This window comes from Podarcis filfolensis, assembly GCF_964270895.1.
Source record: "Podarcis filfolensis genome assembly, chromosome: 1".
Taxonomy (NCBI): domain Eukaryota; kingdom Metazoa; phylum Chordata; class Lepidosauria; order Squamata; family Lacertidae; genus Podarcis; species Podarcis filfolensis.
The window spans coordinates 89,535,443-89,549,336 of NC_139604.1; the positions used below are offsets into that span (position 1 = coordinate 89,535,443).

A 13,894-nucleotide genomic window follows, 5' to 3' on the forward strand; every position below is an offset into this window, starting at 1 on the left:
AGCTGCGCAGCCTGCATTCACTCCATAAGACGCACACACATTTCCCCTTACTTTTTAGGAGGGAAAAAGTGAGTCTTATAGAGCAAAAAATACGGTACCTGGAATGCAACAAGATAACCGAGTTTCAAGGTGGCTTTAAACACTTTTGGTGCAATTATTCCTACAGGTCAATATTTGCAACATTTGCCTGTTCTTTCTACTACGTTTCTTGTAAAAAGTGGGTGGCATCCATTGGTGTCTACCCATTGATGGAAGGCATTCAGCAGCAGAATGAGGGGGGCAAGCATTTTTTGTGATTCCTACTACAGCTTCAGCTCTAGAGGAACCATGGGAGGCTGCATGAGTTGGGGGGAACTGCTGAAAATTGCCTCCCTTTCCTGTTCCACTGAGGATCCCTTCCTTCAGCGATGGACACAGCTGGATGCCACCCAATAACTCTCAGCAAAAAGTTAATGAAAGGAGCTTTAAAACACCTCCCATATGTTTATAGTTTTATTTGCACCAGAGTTTCTGCATATTGCTTAATGCCATAGATCAGGCCTAATCAGAATTTTACTTGCATTTTTTTTTTGTCTAGAAATGTCCATTACAAGCTCCAGTGTTTCCATTCCAAGAGCATGGATAAAGTGCACCATATGAGCCAAAACACTGTAAAATACACTCGTCTTTATATATTAAGGGGAGCGCAAGTCCCAGCATGCAAATGCTGCAGCCTGATCCAAAGCGAATGGCGTCCAAATTAAGTGTGAGGTGTTTAAAAAAAGGAAGTAGCTGCTTGTTTGGTAATTTCTTCAGGAGGAATTGAAATGGCCCGTGATTTTCTGAGGAGCTTTTACTGCAGCACTAGGTTGTAGAAAATTTATTTGTCCCTGTTTTGAGCCTTGTAAACAACATTTTCTTCAGTGAAGGGTAAGATATACCTTTTCCTCTGCAGGAATGGCAGAAACAGGTGTCTGAACAAATGCAGTTTGAAAAAGTTCTGTGAAGTAGCTGCCAAAGTTTCTGTGCTCCCCTGAAACAATAAATAAGGTTTTAAAAAAAGGTTTTGCCACTTAACTGAAATAGAAAAAAAGACTGTTTATTTCTTAACTAGGCTGGCCTGCAATTCCGCCTCAAAGGCCATCCTGTCAAAGGTACGTATGTTCATCTCTTCCCGGACTTTTTCCCGGACATGGAACGACGCCCGAGCAACAGACCGGGCGTTTTCCAAGACATTTTTTTTCTCCTTACAGATCTGTTCGCTCCGCTCCAGCTTCTTCTCAATGGACTGCAAGATCTCCCTGCGACGGATGTCTTCATTCTCTTCCACCTTCCTCTTGTTCACTTTCTGCACCTTCTCCTTCTCCAGCCGGCTCTGCACCACTTTCTGGGCCTTCTGCTGCACCACTTCCTCGGCCACCTGGGCCGCATGCTGCAGCTTCCGCTCGGAAGCCCTGGCCAAGGCCTTCAAGTATTCCTTCTGCTCCCGGTCCCTCCTCTCCGCTGCCCTCTTGGCCCTCTGGATCTGCATCTCCTCCCGCTTGGCTCTCTCCCTCAGCTCCTGGTTCCTCTTCTCCACCAGCTGCTCGTACTTCTCCTGGGCCTTGTTGAGGCTCCCTTCCACAGAAGCCCTCAGCACCGCCTTCTCCTCGGCCTCCTGCTTGGCCTTCTCCTTGAGGATGATCTCGTGCTTCCGCTTCTCGGCCTGGTTGAGCAGCCGCTTCTCCTTCTGCAACAGCTGCTCCTTCTTCAGCTTCTTCTGGGTGGCCAAGGACAGCTTCTCTTGCAGCAGCTGCACCTCTCGCTCCATGGCCTCTTTCTTGACCTCCTCCTGAGCCTTCAGGTTGTGCTCTTGGTGGCGCTTCTTCTTCTTGTCATCCAGGAGGGCCTTCTCCTGCCTCTCCCGCCTCATCTTCTCCTGCTTCTCCAGGTGCTCCCGCCACTTCTCCTCCTGCTGCCAGCTCTGCTTCTGCTTCAGCAGGGCGGCCGCCTGCTCCTCCTGGCTCACCTTGCTGCGCCGCCTCTCCAGCCGCGACTCCCACAGCTGGTGGCACTGCAGCAAGGCCCTCTGCTTCTGCCTCTCCTCCCGCTCCCTCCTCTGCTCCGCCTGCCTCCGCTGGATGTCCCACTGCAGGTGGGCACTGTACCTCTGCTCCTTCAAGATGCTCTCCTCCTGCTGCTTGGCGATCATCAGCGCCGCGATCTTCCGGTCCCTCTCCGACACCTCCTTGAGGCCCTTCTTCCTCTTCACCTCCTTGACGATCCTCTCCACCTTCTTGGCCGTCTGGGGCGAGTGGCTCAGGTCGCCCAAGCTGAAGCTGCGGCCTACTAGGGCTGTCATGGTTGCCACCGTCTTAGTCCTGGGCAGCTCCTTGGGCCACTTGTCCCGGAAACTGTCTCCGCTGTAGGAGGAGGAGGCCCCGGAGTCGGAGGAGGTTTTGGTGGAGTGGCCATCCCTCCTCTTCTGCAAGGAGTCCAAGGAGTGGCTCTTCTTGGTCCTGGCGCCCGTGGGAGCAGCAGCAGAAGCAGCAGCAGAAGCAGCAGGAGGAGGCGGCAAGCAGCCGGTCCTGGTCTGCCCTACTGGGGTGCAGCTGCCGCTGGTGCTTTTGAAGGCGATCCTGGGCGCCGGCGAGGAAGGCAGGCTGGCGGTGAGGAGCGGCGTGAAGAGCCTCCTCTTCTCCTCGCGGATAATCCTTTCCCTTTCCTCCCGGCACTGCTGCAGCTTCCTCTGCCGGTCCATCTCGTAGACCTCGTAGAGGCCGGCCGCCACGCGCATGGAGCGCCCGGGCGCCTCTTTGACCAGCTCGCCCAGCGAGCGCGGCAGCAGCTCCACCGGCTTGACGGCGCAGCGGGCGCACGCCTCCAGCGAGCGCGGGCTGGTGAGCACATAGCGGCTGCCCTCGGCCTCGGCGCAGTCGAAGTTGTACAGGTCCAGGTGAAGCATCGGCGATTCCTCGCGCAGCTGCCCCGCGTCTCCGCCAGGAGGAGCCGCCGCTTCCGCCGCCGCGCCCGAGGCGGACGCCGGAGAGGCACCATCCGCCGCCGCCGCCGCCGCCGCCGAGGAGGAGGAACTGGCTGCTGCTGCTGCTGCTGTTGCTGCCGGGGCCGCCGCCGCCGAGGCCTCGTCTCCACCTGCTGCTGCTGCGCTCCCGGGCTCTGCGTCTTTCTCCTCGCCCGCATCCGCCACCGGATCCACCATGCCTGGCTTCCTGCAGAATCTGCGAGGGAACGAAAGCAAAAACAGAAGCAGCGAAATCAGGAGGATCAATCGTAAAAATAACCTCGCCGGGATTTAATCTGCTGCCATCGAGGGATTAGCCGGCATCTGCGTCTCCATGGCCTGGGGGGGGGGCGCAGTGGGAAGCAGCGGAACCCACAACCTTTCTCCATCCCCCCATAGCACCCGGGCAAGATCCATCCGGGGAGACTCCCCGCACCGTGGCAGGGGTGCCAACTTGAATAAAATATTGGGGGGGCACCCCGCATAATCGATCACAAGACATGGTGCAGAGAGGCACACTATTTGAATGGCAATGCTTGGGTGTGTGTGTGTGTGTCAAATATTTTATTGAGGGGGCCGAAGGGACCTCGGCCCCTAGGAGTTGGCTTCTATGCACCGTGGCTCTTGCCCCAGTGACTGAAAGGAGAAAGAGTGCAGAGTTTTGCGAGAAGTTGCAAAGTCGTCCTGAGTAACGGGAGATCAAGGGGAGGGGAACCTAACGGCGGTGTATGTGTGAATGGGCGGGATCCCAACCCAAGCTCCCCCGCCCCAAACGCCTCTCCCTCGGCCCTGGGCGACGTGGATCATTAAGGTTAGCCTCCCCAATATATGAGATGGAAAAGAGGGCGCTGAAGAGGACCCCCCTTCCGTCTCCCCAGCCCCTTCGCACCTGCCCTGCTGTCTATCTAGCAGCCCTGAAGTCCCACCGGAGAAAGGGGAGGGCGGGTAGGTGCGGGGACGACAGAGGGGATCAGGATCCCAAAGCGCCTCTTTCTAATGCAAGCTTGCTTTTCCTCCGGGTCCCGTGAGACCGACCTCTCCGCGGTTTCCCCGGTTCTGGACAAGCCTCTGCTTCGTCTCCCTGCCGCTGGGATGCAGCGCCGCTCCCCTGATGGGGAACAGCCATCCTTGGAAAGCCTCGGACACTCTCCTCCAGCTACAACGGTGAGCTGCCTGCCCCTCCCGGCGACCCTGCCACCCCCCCCCCCGCCCCATGGCAAAACGTGCATCAATCGATCAGTCCCCTCGCCGCAGACAAAAACATCTGGGGTGGGCGAAGAGGGGGAGGGGGTGCCGATCACTCACCGTTTTGGCTTTCGGGGGCTCCGCGGGCTTTCGATGATGTAGCACCAAACGGGTATTGGTGTGTGTGTGAGTGTGTCGTGTGGGGGGCAGATCAGGTTACGGGCGGCAGCAGCAGCAGTGGCGGCTGCGGCGGCCTCTCCATGGCGCCCGGCAACCCCCGCGCAGAGCCTCTGCCCACGGCCGGGAGGAGGCAGCTGGCAGGTGCCTTGGGCTGCGCAACCCCTAGCATGTTGTGGCTCCTAAGCTGAAGGTGGAAGAGGACAGCGACTGCCCATCTCCGCCGCCACCGGCCTCGCTTGCGGGGCTCCTGCCTCCCTCCCTCCCTCCCTCCGCCGCCGCCGCCTTCGGAGCTCCGCCTGCGAGGATGCGATGGAGTCTCCGCTGCTGCTGCTCCGCGGGAAGGAGAGACGCGCGAGGAACGCTGATCCGCGCCACTTGCCGCGAGACGGGGGACGCGGGGAGGAGGAGGAAGGAGGGGTCTGAATAAGAGAGGAGGGGATGGAGCGTACTGCGAGTTTTCTTGCCCTTGCAGTATTTCCCCATGTGCCTTTTGAATAACCCTCACGCCTGCCTCTACAGCTCAATGCGAGTGATAGCCAACAGTGGGTCTCTGAGTATGACTAAGGTTGGACATCACTAGGATTTTAGTAGGTAAGAACTTATACCTGAGTTTGTTTATTTCCTCCTCCCTCCCAATCTGTTTTCCTTTTGTGTCCTGTACGCAGGGACAGGGACTGTCTTATTTGTAGCCATGCACTTTGAGAACCTTTCTTGGAGAAAAGCTATTAAAATAAATAAATGTGAAAAATCCCTTTTGTGAAAACCTTCATACGTGGTATCTCCATAATCCTTACAACAGCTTTGTAAGGTTGGCCAGCAGCACTATCTCCACATTGCAGATGATGGCAGGGGTGGGGAGACCGCAGCTCAGATGATGGGGCATGTAGCACGTGGACTATATCTTTGTGGCCTGGTGCTGTGCACACTTAGAATTTGTGCAGGGAGCGGGGGGACTTGGTGATGGGGAAAAGTGAGAAAGGTCACTTTGCACACAAAGGGATTGTTGTGTCTGAAACCCCAAATACCCAATACAAAACTCAATTCAAGCAACTGGGGGTTCTAGGATAGGCCACCCCATACAATTAAACAAAGGAAGGGGCAAACGTGCTGGATATATATAACTGTTGCTCTCATGTCTCACTCCCTTTCTCCATTCTCCTATATACAGCAAGACTACATCTTGTTTGACCATATTGCTGTAACATTTGCTCCCAACAGGCTCCCTCTGTTGGCAAAGGACACTCTAACCAATGTCACAACTGGATAAATACAGGTAAGCATCTCACAGCAGTGGACAACTTTGGGCTTTAAAATTTGGGGCAACACCAAAATTCAGTTCACTCCCCCTTCCCCGCCTCTTGCTTTGTTTGCCATTGTTGCTGGCAAACAACAAGGGTCCCTGCGAGACCCTTTTGGCTCTGTGCCCAGTGCAGGCTAACTGGTTGCTCTCCCCTAAATCTGCCTCTGCTCACAGCTTGAATGCACAAAACAGACAACCACTTTGCACACAGTTTCACTACAACCCCAACGGGGGCGGGGGGAGGAGGACTATAATCACAGTTTATCTGGTTTCTCCCCAAGCCCCAATAGTGGTACAGTGGTACCTCGGGTTACATACGCTTCAGGTTACATACGCTTCAGGTTACAGACTCCGCTAACCCAGAAATAGTGCTTGAGGTTAAGAACTTTGCTTCAAGATGAGAACAGAAATTGTGCTCTGGCGGTGCGGCGGCAGCAGGAGGCCCCATTAGCTAAAGTAGTGCTTCAGGTTAAGAACAGTTTCAGGTTAAAAACGGACCTCTGGAACGAATTAAGTACTTAACCCGAGGTACCACTGTACTGACAGAGCACCCATTTGGTACCATTCCCTCTTCCCTCTCACCTCCTCACAACACCTTCTATGTTTCTAAGTCCAGGAACCATCTGCTCCAGCTGCTGACTATTGTTCATCGCTCTCTGTGAGTCTGTCTCTGCTCATCATAGACTGCTCTCCCCCAGGTACAGAATCCATCCCACCGCTTGTTCTGTGATAACGTGAAGAGTGGCCCAGCAACAGTCACCTGGGTGCACCCAGCTGTTCTTCCAAGGAGTGGTTAACCTGCTTGCTCTGGGCAGTTTCCTCTATTCTTGCAAGGTTCGTGAGAGAAGGTGCAAAAGTTGATGGTGCTCCGAACATAAAGCAACAGTATCTCCCCTCTGATCCGACTCGCAGGCAATAAAACAGTCTGGGTTTTATTGTTACAGGATGCAGTAGAGAACATTCAATAATAACCTCAAACTGATCAGAGAAATATTGAGCATGATATTTCCTACATACACAGGCTGCCCTTGGCTTCATGAAGATCTGCCCTGCAACATGCCCACTCGCTGTGCTGGCAGAAACGCCTGGGCAACACAAGTTTGGGCAATGCAACTTTGAGCCATTTTGATGTTGCAAATGGATGCTAAGATTTATTTCTTGTTCTCAACTGGATCTACATAACCGCCCCAAAGCATAAGTTCTCTGGGGAGCCTGCAAAACTCATATAACAATTAAAATGCAAAATGAAACAGCACTGGGAAAGCTTTGGCCCTCCAGATGTTGTTGGAATACAAGTCCTGACATCCCTGACCATTGATCGTACTGTCTGGGTCTGATGGGAGTTGGAGTCCAATAACTTTTCAGGACCTTGGGTCTGATGATGGGCCCCAACATCACAGCTGAAAAATGTGGTTCCAATTAGGGAACTGGCCATGTGTCTCCTTGAAATAAGTGAAATGTATCTGGTTGGCCTCTGTGAGAACAGCATGCTAGATTAGATGGGCTATTGGCCTGTTCCAGCAGGCGGTTCTTGTGTTCTTATCCCGAGCTCTCTTCATTCACACATGATGAAATCCTAAGCATATTTACTATGAATAAGTCTCAGTGAGCACAGCTGCACTTTCAAGGAAACATAAGTAGGATCTGGCTGTTGGTTAAAGCAGTGGTTCCCAATTAGGGGTCTGGGGAACACACCCAGGGGGTCCGTGGCCCCATCCCTTGCCTCCCCCCAACTAATTTTTTTGTCATTTTTGCATGGTAACATCACAAATTCCATGGTCTTGTTTCAGCGCTGTGCAATTTTTTCAATATATTGACCAAACTCACTTTTGAAATCATACTGTGATAACGATTTTGACCTGGCAATATGCAGCAATATATCGCTCCTTGCATGAGGTAGAACAGGGCAGCCGATTTCAAGACACCTCCGATCTCGGCTGATAAATGCTGCTGATCTGAGCTGCCTTCCTTCAAGCTGAGGGAAAACAGAGCTGATTGCCCTCACTTCAAGGCACCATGGCATTACCTTCAACCTCTGAGGCTACTTCTTCCCTCATCCCCACACCCGATCTCAAATTTAAGACATTGTGATATATTGGAATATCGCGATGTTTAGCTGCTGATATCTGTTTTTCAGCATCGTGATATATCACTCAGCCCTAGTCTGTTTTTTAGTATGCCTAAAATCCTTTGCTTATTAGGGGCTACCCCACATTTTGTTTTTAAAAAAATGTTTTGTATAGGTAACCACCATAGAGTTATCAAAATTTTCAAAGGTAGAGGGTCTGTGGATTGGCTTTTGAAAAATAGGGGGTCCTCAGTATTTAGCTAATTGGGAACTACTGAGTTAAAGGATAAAACAAAATTGCCTGCTGCTGATTTTGTCATTCACATTCTAAGAACAAGATGCACATACTGAGCTTGCCATGGGGAAGCTTCCAAAATCTAATATTTTCCTGAAATGTTAGATATATTAAAGTCACAAGAAAGTCAATTTTGACTTGTCAGCATTTGCATAGAACAGGCTTCCTCAACTCGACCCTCCAGATGTTTTGAGACTACAATTCCCATCATCCCTGACCACTGGTCCTGCTAGCTAGGGATCATGGGAGTTGTAGGCCAAAAACATCTGGAGGGCCGAGGCTGAGGAAGCCTGGCATAGAATCTATTAGTTCCAGGCTGGTTTGTGTAGGACGGTTTGTGGGATCACTTATTTTGGCTGGCATGCTTGTCTGTGTGCACACGCATGCGTATACCACATTGATGCTTCATTTTCATTCCACATATCTGGGATTGTTGCCAGCATTGGAGATTGCTGGAAGAAAAGCTTTTGAACTCTGATAATGTTTAGAACAAGCCTCGGTGCCAGATGTTGAAGAGTTAATCCTGTAGAAATACAGAAATCAGCTGACCGTGGTTTAAATGAGCTGCCCTTGAAATTAGCATGCATTAAGGTTTGCATTGATGTTAATTGGAGATTTCCTCTTTCCTGGGTCCTTTCAATTGCTATATGTGGGTTAACCAGACCAAAAAAACAAAAACAACCTCACGGCAAACCCCTGAACACAGAGCATATAGTTTATACCAACAGAAAAAAATGTTGTCTTGACACATACTTTTAAAGCGTTCTCTTCTAATTACAAGGCAAAGTAAACAAACAGAAACATCTGCCTTATTAACATAATTTCAAAAATGGCTGGAAGTGAAAGCCTTTACAGTTCGAATTGAAACTGACAGTTTCTGCAGCAGTGTGTAAAATCATAGAGCACAGAAAATATAGTTGCCATGTGAAGAAAGGAGTGTCACAGTTTAGGAGCTGGAGGGCCACACACTCCCCATTCTTGGATTAGACAACAATTAAAGCTACTCTGAAAGCTCACGTTCAGTGTTGACAGGAAGGAAGTAATTTGCAGAGCAACTCATAACTATAATTATGCTTTGAGAGAAGATAGCGCTGTTGGCTGAATGGCCATAATATCCTGGACAAGCTTATCATAGGAAGGAAGGGCCAAGTACACAACCAGAAAATACAAAAATGGTATAAAAGGGACAGACATGCCCCTGGCAACCCACGATACACCACTAGTGGTAACCCACCATGGACTCAACTGATGATAATGCTCATATGTTGTCCATAGAGAAAGAGCCTATGAACTCAGGGTGATGAGGACACTGTCAGGGACTGGCTGGGTGGTGAGGAATGGTGGGGAGCTCCAGCCCGAAGACCCCAGGGAAGCCTCAGAAGAGAAGAGCTCTGAGCTGGGAGAGTGGTAGTGGGACAATGAAGACAGAGGAGGAATGGGGGGATGCTGAACAAGAAACAGGCTTGAGTGAGAGAGAGAAGGAAAACACTGCAGACATAGAACAAGAAGCTGAGGAGGAGGTGGGGGCTGAAGCTGAGACGGATTCACAGGAGTAGGCAGCTCCTACTGTGTTTAGCTCTCCTCCCCGCTTGTCTCTGAGGAGGACTCAGAGGGTGTTGCATGTTACAGAGCAGAGAGCTCAGAGGGCCCCTCTCCAGCGGAGTTTAAGACTGCTGGGAAGACACACGGGTGGGGAGGAGGCTTAGGAGGAAGTGGGAGACCCAGAACTCTAGTTCTGTGAATGTCTTCACCAGGGCCAGTCTAGCATACCCTCCAACATCCCTCCAAATAGGGATGTCCTATTCCATGATAATAATCATAATCATAATTTTACTATTTATATCCCACCCATCTGACTGGGTTGCCCAGCCACTCTGGGTGGCTTCTAACATATATAAAAATAATTTTAAAAATTACATATTAAACATTATTTTATAAAAACCTTTCCTATACAGGGCTGCCTTCAGGTGGCTTGGGGTCAGATAACTCCATACCCTCCAACATTTTTCTGATGAAAATCCTACCATACCCTCCAGCATTTCTCTGATGAGAATAGGGACATTCTGAGGAAAAGCGGGACATTTCAGGATCAAATCAGAAATTGGGGTGGCTTCTGCAAATCTGGGACTGTCCCTGCAAAATAGAGACACTTGGAGGGTCTGCCGCAGGTTTGTGTGTGTTCTATTGCCTTGAATAAAAGAATTAGCTTTATTATTCATCTCTGAGTCTTCATGCTGAACCAGCCCTGACAGACACCAGCACCTCAGCACGTGCAACAGCCACTAGTCATGCTATGTTCCGATTGTCATGAGTTCATTATTTGTTCCTGCATAGGCAGCTTAGGGGCATTATTGCCAGTATAGTTCCTGATTGACTTCTGCATTTTCTGCTAGGGTGTTTTCCTCTTGCCCTGGACTGAGCATGGATTGGATATAGCGGCCGTTCTACCAGTGCAGTGGTGGCATATCTCCTGTGCTGGGTTAATATGAATATAGGATTGCTCAGCCCAGCTTGCATTGTGCTTAATTCTGGAGGAAGAAACACAGATTTTACACTGAGTCAGATCCAGATAAGATTTCACATTTGAATTTAAAGGGCGGTGCTTAGAAACTGTAAACAGGCAGATGTCATAGGGAATTTCCAATCTATAGACAGAGGATTTAAATATTTCTCATCACTAGAGGGCACTCACTGATCAGATATTAGTTACTTTATTTTTAATTTTTCAATCAACCAACTTTCAAACAATTGAACAAGGGCTGAAAGGCGAAGAGGTTTGCTACCTGAGGTGCTCCAAAATAAGAAACTCATGGTGGGACCTTGAACAAACGGCATTATTATGTGTGTCACCACATTAGTACTTTGTTAGAACGCACTGTCATTGTCATGCATTACATTAAAGTTCCTTTTGGTTGTTACGAATGGCAATACCATTCATCTAGGAGGAAAGCTCAAGAGCCAACCATAGCAATTACTTCCAAGGCTTTGAGAACACTCCCCAAGCAGTGTGCCTTTTCCCGCACCGAGATCTGAAAAGGCTAAATGTTTATATTAGTCTATATTTGCTAAAAATAGAAGGTGTATTGACAAAGCGGGATTGGCATGGTTGGTAGAACTTTTGCACAGTTGACGCCCATGAAATTGCTTCCTGGATCAGGTTAAGCAGTTGGGGGTGGGGGGAAACCTCAGATTTTAATCTGATTTCCATCTGAAACACTGACTACAATTTCAGGGATGTCTCTGAATACCAGTTCCTGGGAGGAGTGCTGTTGCATTCAGTTCCTGTTTGTGGAATTCCCCGAGGACACGGGGAGAATGGGATGCTGGATTCAATAGACCTTTGGCCTGACTCAGCAAGGCTCTTCTTATTTTCTCATATTCTTCTGTACATATAGCATGTGTTTAGCCTTTTGCCATTTTTTTTAATCTTGCCACTGCTTATGGGAATGGGCAGAGAAGATAGGAGTGGTGAGTTACTCAGAATCCCTCAGAGCCAAAGGCTCTCTGAAGGCCTTGGGGCATTGTGAAAACTTTCAGGAACCTTTTGGGTAGGGTGGGCCAGATCATGGGCCAACTTTGTCAGGTGGCCAGGACAACACATCTGCCAATCAACTGGTAAAAAGGTAAAGGTAAAGGACCCCTGGTTATTGTTACTATCAAAAGCAACTATGGGGTGCAGTGCTCATCTCGCTTTTCAGGCCAAGGGAGTCAGCGTCTGTCCACAGAGAGTTTTCTGGGTCATATGGCCAGCATGACTAAACCATTTCTGGCACAAAGGGACACCGTGACGAGTGCCAGAGCACACAGAAACGCTGTTTACCTTCCCACCGCAGCAGTATCCATTTATCTACTTGCACTAGTATGCTTTCAAACTGCTATGTTGGCAGAAGCTGGGACAGAGCAACGGGAGCGGACTCCGTCATGCACATTCGAACTGCTGACCTTCCAATCAGCAAGCACAAGAGGCTCAGTGGTTTAGACCACATCACCACTCGCATCTTGCCAATCATTACTGACAGGTTGTTCTGAATGTGAATCTTCAAGCATTATTGGCAGGTTGTTCTGAATGTGAATCTTCAAGCATGCCCTCCATGACCAATTTCCCCACCCCCACTGCACCTCACCGCACCTCCATGAACCTTTAAACTCTAAAATGGCAGGCCTCATTTCACAGCTTAAAGCATTGGTCTCCGGCAGGTGTGTTGCGAGCCAGTACAGGGTTGTGGCCTGAGCTAAGATGGGTCAAAACAGCGGCACTACCACCATTCAAATAGATGGTACACACACACACACACACAGAGAGAGAGAGAGAGAGAGAGAGAGAGAGAGAGAGAGAGAGAGAAATGGGCCCCCAAATGTATGTTGGGTTCCAGGTCTGAAAACATTGATGAACACTGACTTAAAGGGTCTGTTTGGGTAGGAATTTAGGCTTGGAAGATAGGAAGCTGTTTATTTTCCACAGTCAGGTCCTTTTTTCCCCATTAGGCCTCAAGCTAGAGGGAAGCAAGTGCTTGTCTGCTTCATTGCTTTCCTTCAGCCTAACTCCCAGTGCCAGCTGGCTGACAGCTTCTGCCTGTGCATCTCTCTGCTGCCATGGTTCCCTTCCTGGCAGCATGAGGGCGGCACGCACATCCAGCCGTCAGCCTTGGATGGTTTTGGATGTGAGGCAGGAGGTAGTTTTGACACCCCCGTTTCCCCTGCAAAACCTAGGGAGTCTCTACATGTGGTAGAGAGACCCCCTGCAGTCCTCTCCTCTGCGTTTTTGCTTCTTGTTGCAGAAAGAAGACACAAATCAAACTAAAGCATATACAGTGGTACCTCGGGTTAAGTACTTAATTCATTCCAGAGGTCCGTTCTTAACCTGAAACTGTTCTTAACCTGAAGCATCACTTTAGCTAATGGGACCTCCTGCTGCTGCCATGCCGCCGGAGCACTAGTTCTGTTCTCATCTTGAAGCAAAGTTCGCAACCCGAGGTAATATTTCTGGGTTAGCGGAGTCTGTAACCTGAAGTGTATGTAACCTGAAGCTGATGTAACCCGAGGTACAACAGACCCTCCAAGTGTCCCTATTTTCCAAGGACATCCCTGATTTAGAGAAGCTGCCCCGATTTCTGATTTGATTCCAGAATGTCCTACTTTTCCTTAGGATGTCCCTATTTTCATTGGAGAAATGTTGGAGGGTATGGCGTTATCTTACCCCCCAAGCCGTCTGAAGGCAATCCTGTATACAGGGATGTCCAACCAGTTGACCACAATCAACAGGTCGACCCCCAGGTGATTGTGATAGATTGTGGATCGCTGGCTCATTTTTCTCCACAGTGGAAAAAGAGCATCCGTGTGCATGCCGTCCTGACCTGGCGTGAGTCGGTCATTGCTAGGCCACAGGCACCCTGGTACAGTGGTGTTTAGGAAGTCCCTGCCAGCAGGCTGCTGCAAGTTCACTCCATTAGGAGGCTTCTTGGATCCCCAACAGTACCGGTCTACCCATGGCATCGGCCGTCGTAAGACTGTTCTTGGCATCTGTCCCCTGCTTCCCTGCGACGGCCCCAGTGGGGATGAAGCTGTGTCATAGGTGAGAGCTGCGGAGCGTCTATTGGTTTGTGAGCGATTTATGGAGTGCCCCCCCAAAAGCAGGAGAACTATGTTGCTCCCCCTTCCCCCTTTTTTAAAAAAACTCAACAACTTTGGACCCCCCCCCCAAATGGGTAATCACTGCCAGTTTTTTTATTCCAGGAGTAGATCGCAATCTCTTGGGAGTTGGACATCCCTGCTGTATAGGGAAGTGGGTTTTTTTTTTAATGTTTCATTATGTTTTTATTTATGTTGGAAGCCGCCCAGAGTGGCTAGGACAACCCAGTGAGATGTGGGGTATAAATAGTAAAATTA

At 49.9% G+C, this 13,894-nt stretch overlaps 1 protein-coding gene and 1 long non-coding RNA gene across 4 annotated transcripts in view; one reads left to right on the forward strand and one right to left on the reverse strand.

Annotated features, from left to right (window-relative positions):
- Window positions 1-449: 449 nt before the first annotated feature.
- On the reverse strand, window positions 450-4,598 carry CCDC177 (coiled-coil domain containing 177). The gene is made up of 2 exons (XM_083606887.1): window positions 4,286-4,598; window positions 450-3,197 (listed from the first exon to the last, which is right to left on the reverse strand). The coding sequence occupies exon 2, from the start codon at window positions 3,176-3,178 to the stop codon at window positions 1,079-1,081; it is 2,100 nt and encodes a 699-aa protein (XP_083463013.1). The 5' UTR covers window positions 3,179-3,197; window positions 4,286-4,598; the 3' UTR covers window positions 450-1,078.
- Window positions 3,175-13,894, forward strand: part of LOC310759923 — a 114,563-nt gene continuing 103,843 nt past the window's right edge. The window contains exons 1-4 of one of the 3 annotated variants that reach the window (XR_014546645.1): window positions 3,175-4,144; window positions 4,865-4,936; window positions 5,564-5,618; window positions 6,344-7,997. This is a non-coding gene — a long non-coding RNA (uncharacterized lncRNA). Of the gene's footprint in view, window positions 4,145-4,748; window positions 4,937-5,563; window positions 5,619-6,343; window positions 7,998-13,894 lie in introns of those variants that run through there. The other 2 variants (XR_014546646.1, XR_014546647.1) reach the window with 2 other exon arrangements.

Coding starts and splice junctions, on each gene's coding strand:
- CCDC177 (XM_083606887.1), bottom strand. CDS start 3,178: ATGGTGGATCCGGTGGCGGATGCGGGCGAGGAGAAAGACGCAGAGCCC.